The 15,032-nt window shown below is 38.0% G+C and overlaps 1 protein-coding gene across 2 annotated transcripts in view; it reads right to left on the reverse strand.

Moving 5' to 3' along the window:
* Nucleotides 1–1,283: 1,283 nt before the first annotated feature.
* Nucleotides 1,284–15,032, reverse strand: part of PRKAR2B (protein kinase cAMP-dependent type II regulatory subunit beta) — a 103,173-nt gene continuing 89,424 nt past the window's right edge. The window contains exons 9-12 of one of the 2 annotated variants that reach the window (XM_082399872.1): nt 5,908–5,973; nt 5,641–5,779; nt 3,080–3,220; nt 1,284–1,571 (exon numbers count right to left, since the gene is read on the reverse strand). In XM_082399872.1, the coding sequence (XP_082255998.1) occupies nt 3,087–3,220; nt 5,641–5,779; nt 5,908–5,973 (339 nt within the window). In that variant the 3' untranslated portion in view covers nt 1,284–1,571; nt 3,080–3,086. Of the gene's footprint in view, nt 1,572–3,079; nt 3,221–5,640; nt 5,780–5,907; nt 5,974–8,309; nt 14,845–15,032 lie in introns of those variants that run through there. The other variant, XM_082399873.1, reaches the window with a different exon arrangement.

The raw sequence follows: 15,032 nt of genomic DNA on the forward strand, positions 1-15,032 counted from the left end.
ACTTTTACTTTAGAAGGCAGCATTCCTTATCATTCTATTTCTCCCTTATATATTAATAATCCTGTTTCTCCCTTATGTATTAATAATTCTATTTCTCTCTTAGGCATTAACATTTTATTTAGATCTGAGAATCCCTTTTTCAGTTTAAGCTGGATAATACAGCTTATCCAGATGTATTACTTACCACTCTAGGCTTATACATTATTCATATTCTTTAAGAATGCCAAAGACCATCTAGTCCTTGTTACAAATGTAACATTTCTTGAAAAAAATTAGGAAAAATTATATCCATATTTTAAAGATGCTTTAGAAAGGAAAAGGACTTAGCACTTAATCCTACATATTTCAGTAAAATCCAAAATTCCTTGCTTCATGCCCTGTTTCACTTGCAGCATTTTAAATAGTCTGCTAGCCAGGGTTTAAAGAATGAACCAAACACATTCACACAGCATGCGTCACAAGTAGTATTTATGTTAAAGTATATGCACCAAGACTTATATATACTACCAAATGTAAAATAGATAGCTAGTGGGAAGCAGCCGCATAGCACAGGGAGATCAGCTTGGTGCTTTGTGACCACCTAGAGGGGTGGGATAGGGAGGGAGGGAGGGTGGGAGGGAGACGCAAGAGGGAGGGGATATGGGGATATATGTATACATATAGCTGATTCACTTTGTTAAAAAGCAGAAACTAACACTCCATTGTAAAGCAATTATACTCCAATAAAGATGTTTAAAAAAAATTAAAAAATAAAGTATATGCACCAAGCCCTAGTTCATATCGACAGGCAGGACACACACACACGCATGCGCACATGCACACACTCTCTCTCTCTCTACATAAAGGGAAGCACCTTTGTGTTAAAAGAGTGTCCTCCCAGAATTCTTAGCAACATAATGCATCCTTGAATGAAACATCAACAGAGAATTTCCAAATAGTAAGGACTCTTGGTCAGTGATTAAATAATGGCATCCACAACTCAAACTTGGGGTGTTTTAATTACTTTAACACATAAATTCCCTAGTGTGCTAGATTTACTTGGTTATTCTAAATGGCCAAATTAGTCTGTAACATACCACAACTATTTAAATCACATATGACTAATAGTTAAGATTTTAAAAAACCTACTGCCCTACAGAACCATACTTCCTTGCTGCATGATGCCCAGGGCTTACCTTTCACATATGCCGTATCTCTGTCATGCTTTTCACATAGTACAATGTGCACTGTGGAAGTCACATTAAAGAAACAAGCGGAAAAAAAAAAAAACTCATTGAAAACACTTTATTATAAAAGTGTGCTTTATTATAAGGAAATTTTAAATATAACCAACAATACTGAAAATAATATAACTGGCATTTACAGCCTTGGTCAGAGTTCTTTATTAAACAGGCATTTGTAGTTAACATTCAGCTTATGCAACAAAACAGGTAACTTGAAAAAGTGAATAAAGTTGAGAATACAGAATGATGAACAAGGAATTCGGGGTTCTTTGTGTTTTTTGTTTAGCAGACATGGCTTTTAAAATCTGAAATAGAAAACAAGTCCTCTTCATGTAGTAAGCTCTCTTCCTGCGGGAAAGTTTGCAAAATTGTTAAAACTGTTCTAAAATGTGGCTGAAGGTATACTTTACATACTTCTTATATATACATTATCTGATTAACATATTTTAACCACGTTTTCATTATACAAGCAAGACCATAAACATTCTCTAGTAAGACCACACTAGCCACAGAATCTTTTTACCCATGTATGTATTTCTTTGAAACATGTTTCCCAAAATGAAATTGCTCATTTAAAAAGGAACAACTGATTAGAATTAACCTCTCTAGACGATGGGGTCATGTAGGCCTAGAAATCATGTAAGAATATATTCCTTTGGTTGAATATAATTCATTTTATGTAGCAGAATAATAAGCATGTCAATTGTCAACAAAAATCTATTCAGTTGAGTTCATTCTGCACTTCTGAGAGTCTACATTAAAGCAAGTGGCAAGGCCTAATGGTATATTTGGAATGAACAGAAATTCCTTTTATCTTTATATATGTTTTACTTATAAACATTTATTTCTCCCACCTTGGAGGAAACCCCTGGGAGCAGATGTCTGCAAAGGATTGTATTATGTACATCTAGTGAAGAACAAAGAGATATCTTAAGGGCATGTTGATAAGGACCCCAAATATTTTTGGTATAGGAGACTTTTTTTTAGCATATATAATAAGATCTTAGGCTTTCAGAAGACAACAAATAAGTTTAAAGAGCATTTAAAAATATTTGTGACATTAAATGTCAAACTCAAATTTTTAAAGATAACAAATACAGAGAACTGCAAAATGGAAAAAGGAAGCGTAGATAGATGCTTTATGAGGAAAATAATGACCTTTCATCTAAAAAGAGTCTTCCTTATTATTGTAATGACTAAACTGCCTGTCCTTAAAACCACTGGAATATGTAGGTTACTGACATTATGCCAAAGAAGTCAAAAGGTACTTTATTGCAAAAATAGAAAAGGTTTTAAAATTGCATATGATGTTTTATACCATTTCACCAATAGGCCAAGGCCAGTACATAACTTACCAAGCCAGAAAAACTCAAAAACAAACATTATTAAATTGTACGTACTATATATAGTGAGTTGTAAAAAGAATGTGATGCCATGCTGTATAGCATGATTCACTGCCAAGTTCCCTCCTACATGGGCGTAGTCATAACATATCAATCTGAGTGAGTCAAAATGAACACACATTGCCTATGACAACATCCTTTAATTATCTTCTTAAACACAGATACTTCCAGTATATTATAATCATCTGAATAAACCTTTCAGTCAAATCATAATTTTGTGGAGTAGAAAGTCATTTTATCAGTATGTCGATATTTTTTTGATCTACTCTTTTAGAAAGTGATGTTAAAGCCTGTTGACTATTAAATCACTACTCTGTCTACTGATACACTGTAAATGTAAAAAAAGGAAAAAACCTGAAATCACAGAAAATGCTTGGCATCTACACAAACACATTCTCAGTGGACTAACCACTACTGTGTAATTTTGTCACTATAGGTCTTCTTGCTCCATACTTTTGCTTCATGCAGTGGGTTCAACAATATCCATGTTTGTTCCAAACAGGGCAACTAATTGTTCTTCATAGGTAGCGATGTTCCTTTTCATAATTTCCATGCAAGGTCCCAAAAGCCTTTCAAATGCTTGCACATCCATGGCTAAGAAGCGGGGAGAATAAAAGAAAAATAACATTCTTTGCAAATCTGCAGAATTTCTAGGTCATTTACGGTATCTATTCTGCATATGACAATGACGCAAAGGCATTTTTAGATAAATATCAGATACAAGGAAAAGGCATAAAGATAAAAACATTCCACTTCAAAAAGGAAGCAGCCAGTGTCCCTTGGCAGTATGATGTCCTATTGGAGGTTCCTGATCCAGGTTAAAAGAATGAGGGACTGTTATGTCAAGACCTTGGAATTTTAAAAATAAATTGGTTTTGATGTCACCACCTTAGTAATATGAACTCAAGGGCGGCAAGGGAGTGCTTTCTATCTTGTTTTCCCTTCTCAGGGTTTACGATGCTATGCTGTGAAGAATCCAAATGTTACCTTTTATGATTTTTATTCTTTCATACTATGGTCAATTCAAAACGGCAGCCAAAATAATGATTTTATCCACTGTGTAAGTATGTGCTCTATGTCGCTTAGCTTGCCTATCTCGAGCATTTTCTAAAACTGAATTTATAATATACACATGAAAATATGATCATACTATCATACAAATACAAATTAAAATACTTTTTTTTTTGCCTCTCAAATTTGCAGAAGTAAAAAAGGCAATGTTGACAATAGAGTGAACAGACATTCTTGCACTGCTGGTACATGTAAATAAGTACAAATATAAGTGATCTCGCAATATATATCAAATATATATATATCAAAATATATATCAAAAACCCACTTCCAAAAAGCATTTCTCAGGAAAAGTCCTATATATGGAAAAGTAGTCTCCGCATACAGCCACACAAAAAAGCTCTCCCCCCACCCCCAAAAATGGAGCCAAAACTCCCAAAATTATTTAACAGTGGGGAATGATTAAATAATTCATAATGTGTATATTTACCTAATGTTACAGTCTGATGCAATAAATATGAGAAACTGCCTAAGCTATAATGGATGAAAAAAAGCAGTTTACAAAACTGTTTTAAAACAGAAAACCCATACAAATAAAAAAGATGAGAAGGAATTATAATAGGATGTGGAAATTGCTGGGTGGTGGTGGTATCGGGTGACTCTTACTTTTTCCTACCTTTTCTGTATTTCTCAAATTTAATGTGAATATAATAATTTATTATAGGAAAAAATTAATGGGATTTCACTCACATCGCCTTTACTCCTACTGTCTAATACCTCTACTCAGGGAAATTACCTGTCAGCTTCTAATTGTCTTCTTTTTCATCCAAGTATAACCCTTGATTAATATTATATTATTTAAAACCTTTCAAACAGTAAATTCTCTAAGAAAATTCTGAGGATATTTGCAAATCTTAAGAACATCAAAGCTAAATTTATGCTACTGAACTGTGGATGAAGAGCACAGAGTGGCTAATTACTTTTGAATCATTTCCTTGAAGAAAATGTCACCTAGGGACTTCCCTGGTGGTCCAGTGGTAAAGAATCCGCCTTACAATGCAGGGAATGCGGGTTCCATCCCTGGTCAGGGAACTAAGATCCCACATGCCGCGGGGCAACTAAGCCCGCACGCCACAACTACTGAGCTCACGCGCCTCAACTAGAGCCCGCGTGCTGCAAACTACAGAGCCCACGTGCTCTGGAACCCACGCACCACAAGCAGAGAAGAGAAAACCCATACGCCACAACTAGAGAGACATCCGCGTGTCGCAACAAAAGATCCTGCATGCCGCAATGAAGAACCCATGCGCCGCAACTAAGACCCAACACAGCCAAAAACAAATAAAAATAAATAAATAATAAAAATAAATCTTTAAAAAAAGAGAGAAAATGTCACCTATACTGATATCTCCTGAATTATATTTTTCATTATTAAACTAAGTTATGTCTCATATATAAAATCTCAGCTATATATAGATGTCTTCTAGCTGAAGATGGCATTTCTGCTGAGCTGCTGTGTGGTACACAGAAGTAATAAACAGCTGAACAAGATTTTATTGTGCTCTGACAAGCTTGAACCTTTGATTCCTAGTACAAGATGAGTAAGTATTCCTACAGACATTCCAGCTTTCCCTTCAAAGCTTAGTGTACCTTATAAAAATGCTGTTTGAGCCTTCTTTTTTTGAGGAACACAGTGTATGTTGTTTATTTTAAAAATTCGATATAAAACTTGGTACTCAGGATTCTTATTTTAACAACATACTAAAATGTTATTTCATGCCTATAAAGAAGAACACAATATATAAGTGTGTGAAAATTTTTAAAGGAACAAAGTTGGCTTCTACAAATCGACTTTATAATGCAATGAATCTAACCTTGTTGTATTTCGTGGGGACCATAAAACTTGTGAACCCAGTAAGATGATCCGTACAACATGAATACGTACAATGCAGACAGAACGATTTCAACCAGGGCAAGCATGCCCAGGGCTGCATGAGTCCTACCTAAACATTTGACGGTCCCGATGGCGTGTGCGGAAGCAGCTCGGGGCTTGTTAGTTACCAGAGCAAGTTCTCCGAAGTACTGTCCCCGAGAGCACCGAGCGATTTCTACTGCACCGTTCTCCTCCGCCTCTGACTTACCCTGACAAGGTGATGGAAAGTATTAACTTTGACTCAGTTTAAGAAAAATAAAAGTTAACCTTAGTCTAAACATCAGAAGGAAAATCTATTATGTTTCTTGCTAATATTTCATGGATTTTTAGGACTTACCTTCCTTTTCATGGTAATTTTCACTTCTCCAGATTCTACAATGAAAAAAGAATCAGCCAAGTCTCCCTATCAGAATAAAACAAAAACCAAGGGTGAAAATGCAAGTTTAGCTGACGGCAATCCTGGTGCCCATCAGGCCCCTGAAATCAATCCCACCATGATTTGCCTGAAAGGTGAAACCCCACAGGAGCAGGCTATGTCCCCTTCTAAGTTGAGACGTTAAGATCAACAATTACATTGTAACAATTTCGTCTGTAAAAAATTATCTGAAATGATATACTATCTAGCATGGTATTTCTGCTAAAACTAGCCAAGAAAATATGGCAAATAACACCGAGGTAAGAATTTTGCCTGAACTGCAGTCTGGATAAAGCACATACATAGTTAGAAATGCTAGCACCGTTTCCCAGCAGCATTGCCTCTGTCAGCTGCTCCTATGCTAAAACGTGCCACTCTGTGTGTCCTAATCTACAAGCATCAGCATGGTGACCCGAGATAACCCAGCGACTCCCAAAGAGAAGAAAGCAAACAGACTTCTTAGGGAGCAGTATGTGTGGGCCCAGATGTCTGTCCTGCACCTGGCTGGAGACCAAGCTCTAGATGCCAGTTTACTGACAAGCCACCTCAAGGCCCCAAAAAGACTTCTAAAAGAAAGTGTTGCCATTTCTAACTACACATAGCCATGTTCTCATTTTGGATTTTAAACAAACTGCCTTCACTTCCAATGATGCCTTCTGAATTAAGTACAGTAGTATAATTATGGAAGATAGCAGATACTGACTTTCCTAAGCCTCTCAAAGTGATTCTGGAGAAACTTAGGTATTTCAGAACTCTTTAGTACAATTCAAGAAATACCGTATCAGATTATATCACAAGGAATGTTGAGTCTTGATTATACTATACTATAGTGCAGACCTGTATGTTTATAAATGCTTAAAAGACAACTAGTATCTAAAGACACCTTTAATAAACTCTAAGTATAGTATATATATCTCCTTTCCCTTACCTTTATATCAGGTTTTCGTAAGAGCTTCATGTTAAAATTTCAAGTATCTTAAATCATAATAGGTCTATCGACAGCCATGTAATTTTGTTTTTAAAACGTGCTCAAGCTGCATGTAAAACTAACGAATTAAGTCCTGCAGGTTGTGCCAATGTCACTTTCCTAGGTTTGATATTGTACTAGCGATGCCAAGATGCACTGGGAGAAACTGGGTGAAGAGTTCATGGGACTTTTTGCAGCTTCCTGTGAACCTATAATTATTTCCAAGTAATCTAAAAAAAATCATTTCAGAAGTGCTCTATACTTTGCGGTTTTTCAATTTATATCGTAGACCCTCAGCCTTGTTCTCTAATTTGTCTCTACGTCGTCCCAATCCGACTGCACTAATCTGTATGTATGTGGGAAGTGTGGGAGGATTGATTGATTTACTTGTTTATTTGCCTTCTAAAATAATTACTCTTGAGAGACCTTCAAGATGGCGGAGGAGTAGGACGTGGAGATCACCTTCCTCCCCACAAGTACATCAGAAATACATCTACATGTGGAACAACTCCTACAGAACACCTACTGAACACTGGCAGAAGACCTCAGACCTCCCAAAAGGCAAGAAACTCTCCCTCGTACCTGGGTAGGGCAAAAGAAAAAAGAAAAAACAGAGACAAAAGAATAGGGACGGGACCTGAACGACTGGGAGGGAGCTGTGAAGGAGGAAAGGTTTCCACACACTAGGAAGCCCCTTCACTGGCGGAGACGGGGGGTGGGCAGGGGGGAAGCTTCAGAGCCACAGAGGAGAGCACAGCAACAGGGGTGCAGAGGGCAAAGTGGAGAGATTCCCACACAGAGGATCGGTGCCAACCAGCACTCACCAGCCCGAGCGGGTTGTCTGCTCACCCGCCGGGGCGGGCGGGGGCTGGGAGCTGAGGCTCGGGCTTCAGTTGGATCCCAGGGAGAGGACTGGGGTTGGCTGCATGAACACAGCCTGAAGGGGGCTAGTGCACCACGGCTAGCCGGGAGGGAGTCCAGGAAAAAGTCTGGACCTGCCGAAGAGGCAAGAGACTTTTTCTTCCCTCTTTGTTTCCTGGTGCGCGAGGAGAGGGGATTAAGAGCGCCGCTTAAAGGAGCTCCAGAGACGGGCGCGAGCCACGGCTATCAGTGCGGACCCCAGAGACGAGCATGAGACGCTAAGACTGATGCTGCAGCCACCAAGAGGCCTGTGTGCAAGCACAGGTCACTATCCACACCACCCCTCCTGGGAGCCTGTGCTGCCCGCCACGGCCAGGCTCCCGTGATCCAGGGACAACTTCCCCGGGAGAACGCATGGCGCGCCTCAGGCTGCTGCAACGTCATGCTGGCCTCTGCCGCCGCAGGCTCACCCCGCACTCCGTACCCCTCCCTCCCGCCAGCCTGAGCGAGCCAGAGCCCCCGAATCAGTTGCTACTTTAACCCTGTCCTGTCTGGGCGGGAAGAGATGCCCCCAGGCGACCTACACACAGAGGCGGGGACAAATCCAAAGCTGAACCCCAGGAGCTGTGCGAACAAAGAAGAGAAAAGGAAATCTCTCCCAGCAGCCTCAGGAGCAGCAGATTAAATCTCCACAATCAACTTGATGTACCCTGCATCTATGGAATACCTGAATAGACAACGAATCATCCCAAAATTGAGACAGTGGACTTTGGGAGCAACTGTAGACTTAGGGTTTGCTTTCAGCATCTAATTTGTTTCTGGTTTTATGTTTATCGTAGTTTAGTATTTAGTTTATTATCATTGGTAGATTTGTTTATTGATTTGGTTGCTCTCTTCCTTTTTTTTTAATATATAGATATATATTTTTTTTCCCTTTTTCTCCTTTTGTGAGCATGTATGTGTATGCTTCTTTGTGTGATTCTGTCTGTATAGCTCTGCTTTTACCCTTTGTCCTAGGGTTCTGTTTGTCCTTTTTTTTGTGTGTGTGTATAGTTTTTATTTAGGGCTTGTTATCATTGGTAGATTTGTTTTTTGGCTTGGTTGCTCTCTCTCTTTTTTTTTCTTTATTACTTTTTAATTTTTTTATTTTTAATATTTTTTTTTACTTTTTATTATAATAACTTTATTTTATTTTATTTTTTTCTTTATTCCTTTCTTTTTTTCTCCCTTTTCTTCTGAGCTGTGTGGCTGACAGGGTCTTAGGGCTCCGGCCGGGTGTCAGGCCTGTGCCTCTGAGGTGAGAGAGCCGAGTTCAGGGCATTGGTCCACCATAGACCTCCCAGCTCCACATAATATCAAATGGCAAAAGCTCTCCCAGAGACCCCCATCTCAACACTAAGATCCAGTTCCACTCAACAACCAGCAAGCTACAGTGCTGGACACCCTATGCCAAACAACTAGCAAGACAGGAACACAACCCCATCCATTAGCAGAGAGGCTGCCTAAAATCAAAATAAGGTCACAGACACCCCAAAACACACCACCAGATGCGGTCCTGCCCACCAGAAAGACAAGATCCAGCCTCATCCACCAGAACACAGGCACCAGTCCCCTCCACCAGGAAGCCTACACAACCCACTGAACCAACCTTAGCCACTGGGGGCAGACACCAAAAACAACGGGAACTACAAACCTGCAGCCTGCAAAAAGGAGACCCCAAACACAGTAAGTTAAGCAAAATGAGAAGACAGAAACACACAGCAGATGAAGGAGCAAGATTAAAACCCACCAGACCAAACAAATGAAGAGGAAATAGGCAGTCTACCTGAAAAAGAATTCAGAGTAATGATAGTAAAGAGGATCCAAAATCTTGGAAATAGAATGAAGGAAATACAAGAAACGTTTAACAAGGACCTAGAAGAACTAAAGAGCAAACAAACTGTGATGAGCAACACAATAAATGAAATTAAAAATTCTCTAGAAGGGATCAATAGCAGAATAACTGAGGCAGAAGAATGGATAAGTGACCTGGAAGATAAAATAGTGCAAATAACTACTGCAGAGCAGAATAAAGAAAAAAGAATGAAAAGAATTGAGGACAGTCTCAGAGACGTATGGGACAACATTAAATGCACCAACATTCGAATTATAGGGGTCCCAGAAAAAGAGAAAAAGAAAGGGACTGAGAAAATATTAGAAGAGATTATAGTTGAAAACTTCCCTAATATGGGAAAGGAAATAGTCAATCAAGTCCAGAAAGCACAGAGAATCCCATACAGGATAAATCCAAGGAGAAACATGCCAAGACACATTCATCAAACTACCAAAAATAAAATACAAAGAAAAAATATTAAAAGCACCAAGGGAAAAACAACAAATAACATACAATGGGATCCCCATAAGGTTAACAGCTGATCTTTCAGCACAAACTCTGCAAGCCAGAAGGGAGTGGCAGGACATATTTAAAGTGATGAAAGGGAAAAACCTACAACCAAGATTACTCTACCCAGCAAGGATCTTAAAATAAAGGATTTAAAATAAAGACTATTACAAGAGACAAAAAGAAGGACACTACATAATGATCAAGGGATCGATCCAAGAAGAAGATATAACAATTACAAATATTTATGCACCCAACATAGGAGCACCTCAATACATAAGGCAAAAGCTAACAGCCATAAAAGGGGAAATTGACAGTAACACAATCATAGTAGGGGACTCTAACACCCCACTTTCACCAATGGACAGATAAACCAAAATGAAAATAAATAAGGAAACACAAGCTTTAAATGATACATTAAACAAGATGGACTTAATTGATATTTATAGGACATTCCATCCAAAAACAACAGAATACACTTTCTTCTCAAGTGCTTATGGAACATTCTCCAGGATAGATCATATCTTGGGCCACAGATCAACCCTTGGTAAATTTAAGAAAATTGAAATTGTATCAAGTATCTTTTCCGACCACAACGCTATGAGACTAGATATCAATTACACGAAAAAAATATGTAAAAAATACAAACACATGGAGGCTAAACAATATACTACTTAATAACCAAGAGATCACTGAAGAAATCAAAGAGGAAATCAAAAAATACCTAGAAACAAATAACAATGAAAACATGACGACCCAAAACCTATGGGAGGCAGCAAAAGTAATTCTAAGAGGGAAGTTTATAGCAATACAATCCTACCTCAAGAAACAAGAAACATCTCAAATAAACAACCTAACCTTACACCTAAAGCAATTAGAGAAAGATGAACAAAAAACCCCCAAAGTTAGCAGAAGGAAGGAAATCATAAAGATCAGATCAGAAATAAAGGAAACAACAGCAAAGATCAAAAAAACTAAAAGCTGGTTCTTTGAGAAGACAAACAAAATTGATAAACCATTAGTCAGACTCATCTTTTAAAAAAAGGGAGAAGACTCAAATCAATAGAATTAGAAATGAAAAAGGAGAAGTAACAACTGACACTGCAGAAATACAAGGGATCATGAGAGATTACTACAAGCAACTATATGCCAATAAAATGGACAACCTGGAAGAAATAGACAAACTCTTAGAAAAGCACAACCTTCCAAGACTGAATCAGGAAGAAATAGAAAATATAAACAGACCAATCACAAGCACTGAAATTGAGACTGTGATTAAAAATCTTCCAACAAACTAAAGCCCAGGAGCAGACAGCTTCACAGGCGAATTCTATCAAACATTTAGAGAAGAGCAAACACCTATCCTTCTCAAACTCTTCCAAAATATAGCAGAGGGAGGAACACACCCAAACTCATTCTACGAGGCCACCATCACCCTGATACCAAAACCAGACAAAGATGTCACAAAGAAAGAAAACTACAGGCCAATATCACTGATGAACATAGATGCAAAAATCCTCAACAAAATACTAGCAAACAGAATCCAACAGCACATTAAAAGGATCATACACCATGATCAAGTGGGGTTTATCCCAGGAATGCAAAGATTCTTCAATATACGCAAATCAATCAATGTGATAAAACACAGTAACAAACTGAAGGAGAAAAACCATATGATCATCTCAGTAGATGCACAAAAAGCTTTCGACAAAATTCAATGCCCGTTTATGATAAAAACCCTCCAGAAAGTAGGCATAGAGGGAATTTACCTCAACACAATAAAGGCCATATATGACAAACCCACAGCCAACATCGTTCTCAATGGTGAAAAACTGAAACCATTTCCTCTAAAATCAGGAACAAGACAAGGTTGTCCACTCTCACCACTATTATTCAACATAGTTTTGGAAGTTTTAGCCACAGCAATTGGAGAAGAAAAAGAAATAAAAGGAATCCAAATTTGAAAAGAAGAAGTAAAGCTGTCACTGTTTGCAGATGACATGATACTATACATAGAGAATCCTAAAGATGCTACCAGAAAACTTCTAGAGCTAATCAATGAATTTGGTAAAGTAGCAGGATACAAAATTAATGCCCAGAAACATCTTGCATTCCTATACACTAATGATGAAAAATCTGAAAGCGAAATTAAGGAAACACTCCCATTTACCATTGCAACAAAAAGAATAAAATACCTAGAAATAAACCTACCGAAGGTGACAAAAGACCTGTATGCAGAAAACTATAAGACACTGATGAAAGAAATTAAAGATGATACAAACAGATGGAGAGATACACCATGTTCTTGGATTGGAAGAATCAACACTGTGAAAATGACTATACTACCCAAAGCAATCTACAATCCCTATTAAATCCCTATTCAATGTAATCCCTATTAAACTATCAATGGCATTTTTCACAGAACTAGAACAAAAAATTTCACAATTTGTATGGAAACACAAAAGACCCCGAATAGCCAAAGCAATCTTGAGAAAGAAGAACAGAGCTGGAGGAATCAGGCTCCCTGACTTCAGACTATACAAGAAAGCTACAGTAATCAAGACAGTATGGTACTGGCACAAAAACAGAAATATAGATCAGTGGAACAGGATAGAAAGCCCAGACATAAACCCACGCACATATGGTCACCTTATCTTTGATAAAGGAGGCAAGAATATACAATGGAGAAAAGACAGCCTCTTCAATAAGTGGTGCTGGGAAAACTGGACAGTTACATGTAAAAGAATGAAGTTAGAACACTCCCTAACACCATACAGAAAAATAAACTCAAAATGGATTAAAGACCTAAATGTAAGTTCAGACACTATAAAACTCTTAGAGGAAAACATAGGCAGAAGACCTTATGACATAAATCACAGCAAGATCCTTTTTGACCCACCTCCTAGAGAAATGGAAATAAAAACAAAAATAAACAAATGGGACCTAATGAAACTTAAAAGCTTTTGCACAGCAAAGGAAACCATAAACAAGACAAAAAGACAACCCTCAGAATGGGAGAAAATATGTGCAAATGAAGCAACTGACAAGGGATTAATCTCCAAAACTTACAAGCAGCTCATGCAGCTCAATATCAAAAAGCAAACAACCCAATCCAAAAATGGGTAGAAGACTGAAACAGATATTTATCCAAAGAAGATATACAGATTGCCAACAAACTCATGAAAGGATGCTCAACATCACTAATCATTAGATAAATGCAAATCAAAACTACAATGAGGTATCACCTCACACCGGTCAGAATGGCCATCATCAAAAAATCTACAAACAATGCTGGAGAGGGTGTGGAGAAAAGGGAACCCTCTTGCACTGTTGGTGAGAATGTATATTGATACAGCCACTATGGAGAACAGTATGGAGGTTCCTTAAAAAACTAAAAATAGAACTACCATACGACCCAGCAATCCCACTACTGGGCATATATACCCTGAGAAAACCATAATTCAAAAAGAGTCATGAACCACAATGTTCATTGCAGCTCTATTTACAATAGCCAGGACATGGAAGCAACCTAAGTGTCCATCGACAGATGAATGGATAAAGAAGATGTGGCACATACAGACAATGGAATATTACTCAGCCATAAAAAGGAACGAAATTGAGTTATTTGTAGTGAGGTGGATGGACCTAGGGTCTGTCATACAGAGTGAAGTATGTCAGAAAGAGAAAAACAAATACCGTACACTAACACATGTATATGGAATCTAAAAAAAAAAAAAAAAGTTCTGACGAACCTAGGGGCAGGACAGGAATAAAGGGGCAGACACAGAGAACGGACTTGAGGACATTGGGAAGGGGGAAGGGGAAGCTGGGACGAAGTGAGAGAGTGGCATGAACATATATACACTACCAAATGTAAAATAGATAGCTAGTGGGAAGCAGCTCCATAGCACAGGGAGATCAGCTCAGTGCTTTGTGACCATCCAGAGGGGTGGGATAGGGAGGGTGGGAGGGAGACGCAAGAGGGAGGAGATACGGGGATATATGTATATGTATAGTTGGTTCACTTTGTTATAAGGCAGAAACTAACACACAATTGTAAAGCAATTATACTCCAATAAAGATGTTAAAAAATAATAATAATAAAATAAAATAAAATAATTACTCTTTTCTCAGCCTCACACACCTTGAATCTTGTTTCACATATATTGAAAAAGACAATACTTCAGATAAAGATTACAATACAGTGTAATATTGTGATACAAAAATTACAGAATTTGTTAAAGTTCATTATTTGTTTAAATCATGCAATCAATGCTTCAAAACTGTAACTAGGAAATAAGGTACTATCGTTGGTATGCTTTAACTGTCTTCATAAATCCTACCTCTTGGTAGGTCTGTTCTAACCAAGATGCGTATGTATTGCTTCTGGTTCCAGTGGGATCTTAGAAAAGCATTAGGGGTTAAAGAGCATGCTGGCCCCTTAGTGCCTGGAAGCCAGTACAGTACATGGTGCAGTGTGTTCCCTTCTTGGTTTATTTCATCAGGAAGCAGCCTCAGGAAGTTTTGCCAATGAACCGATCATGCAAAATTCTACATCTTCCAATGCTCCTTCTGGGTCCTTATTAATAAATCTCATGGAGTGATTACCATTTGTCTTCCTCTTATAAATGACATTCTTTATACATGGGACCTTCATGTCAGGTACAAATATAAAATTATGCAGAAATCCATTTGATGATTTAATACATATTCATTAAGAGTTAGTTACAAAAATAAAAATACTCAAATAGCTTGATGGCTGTAAATTAAGCCATTTTTAACAGGTCATTTGGTAGAAATAATATTCATTTAACCCATCATTACATACTAATTATAGAC

This window comes from Balaenoptera borealis (genome assembly GCF_965194805.1).
Source record: "Balaenoptera borealis genome assembly, chromosome: 7".
NCBI classification, from domain to species: domain Eukaryota; kingdom Metazoa; phylum Chordata; class Mammalia; order Artiodactyla; family Balaenopteridae; genus Balaenoptera; species Balaenoptera borealis.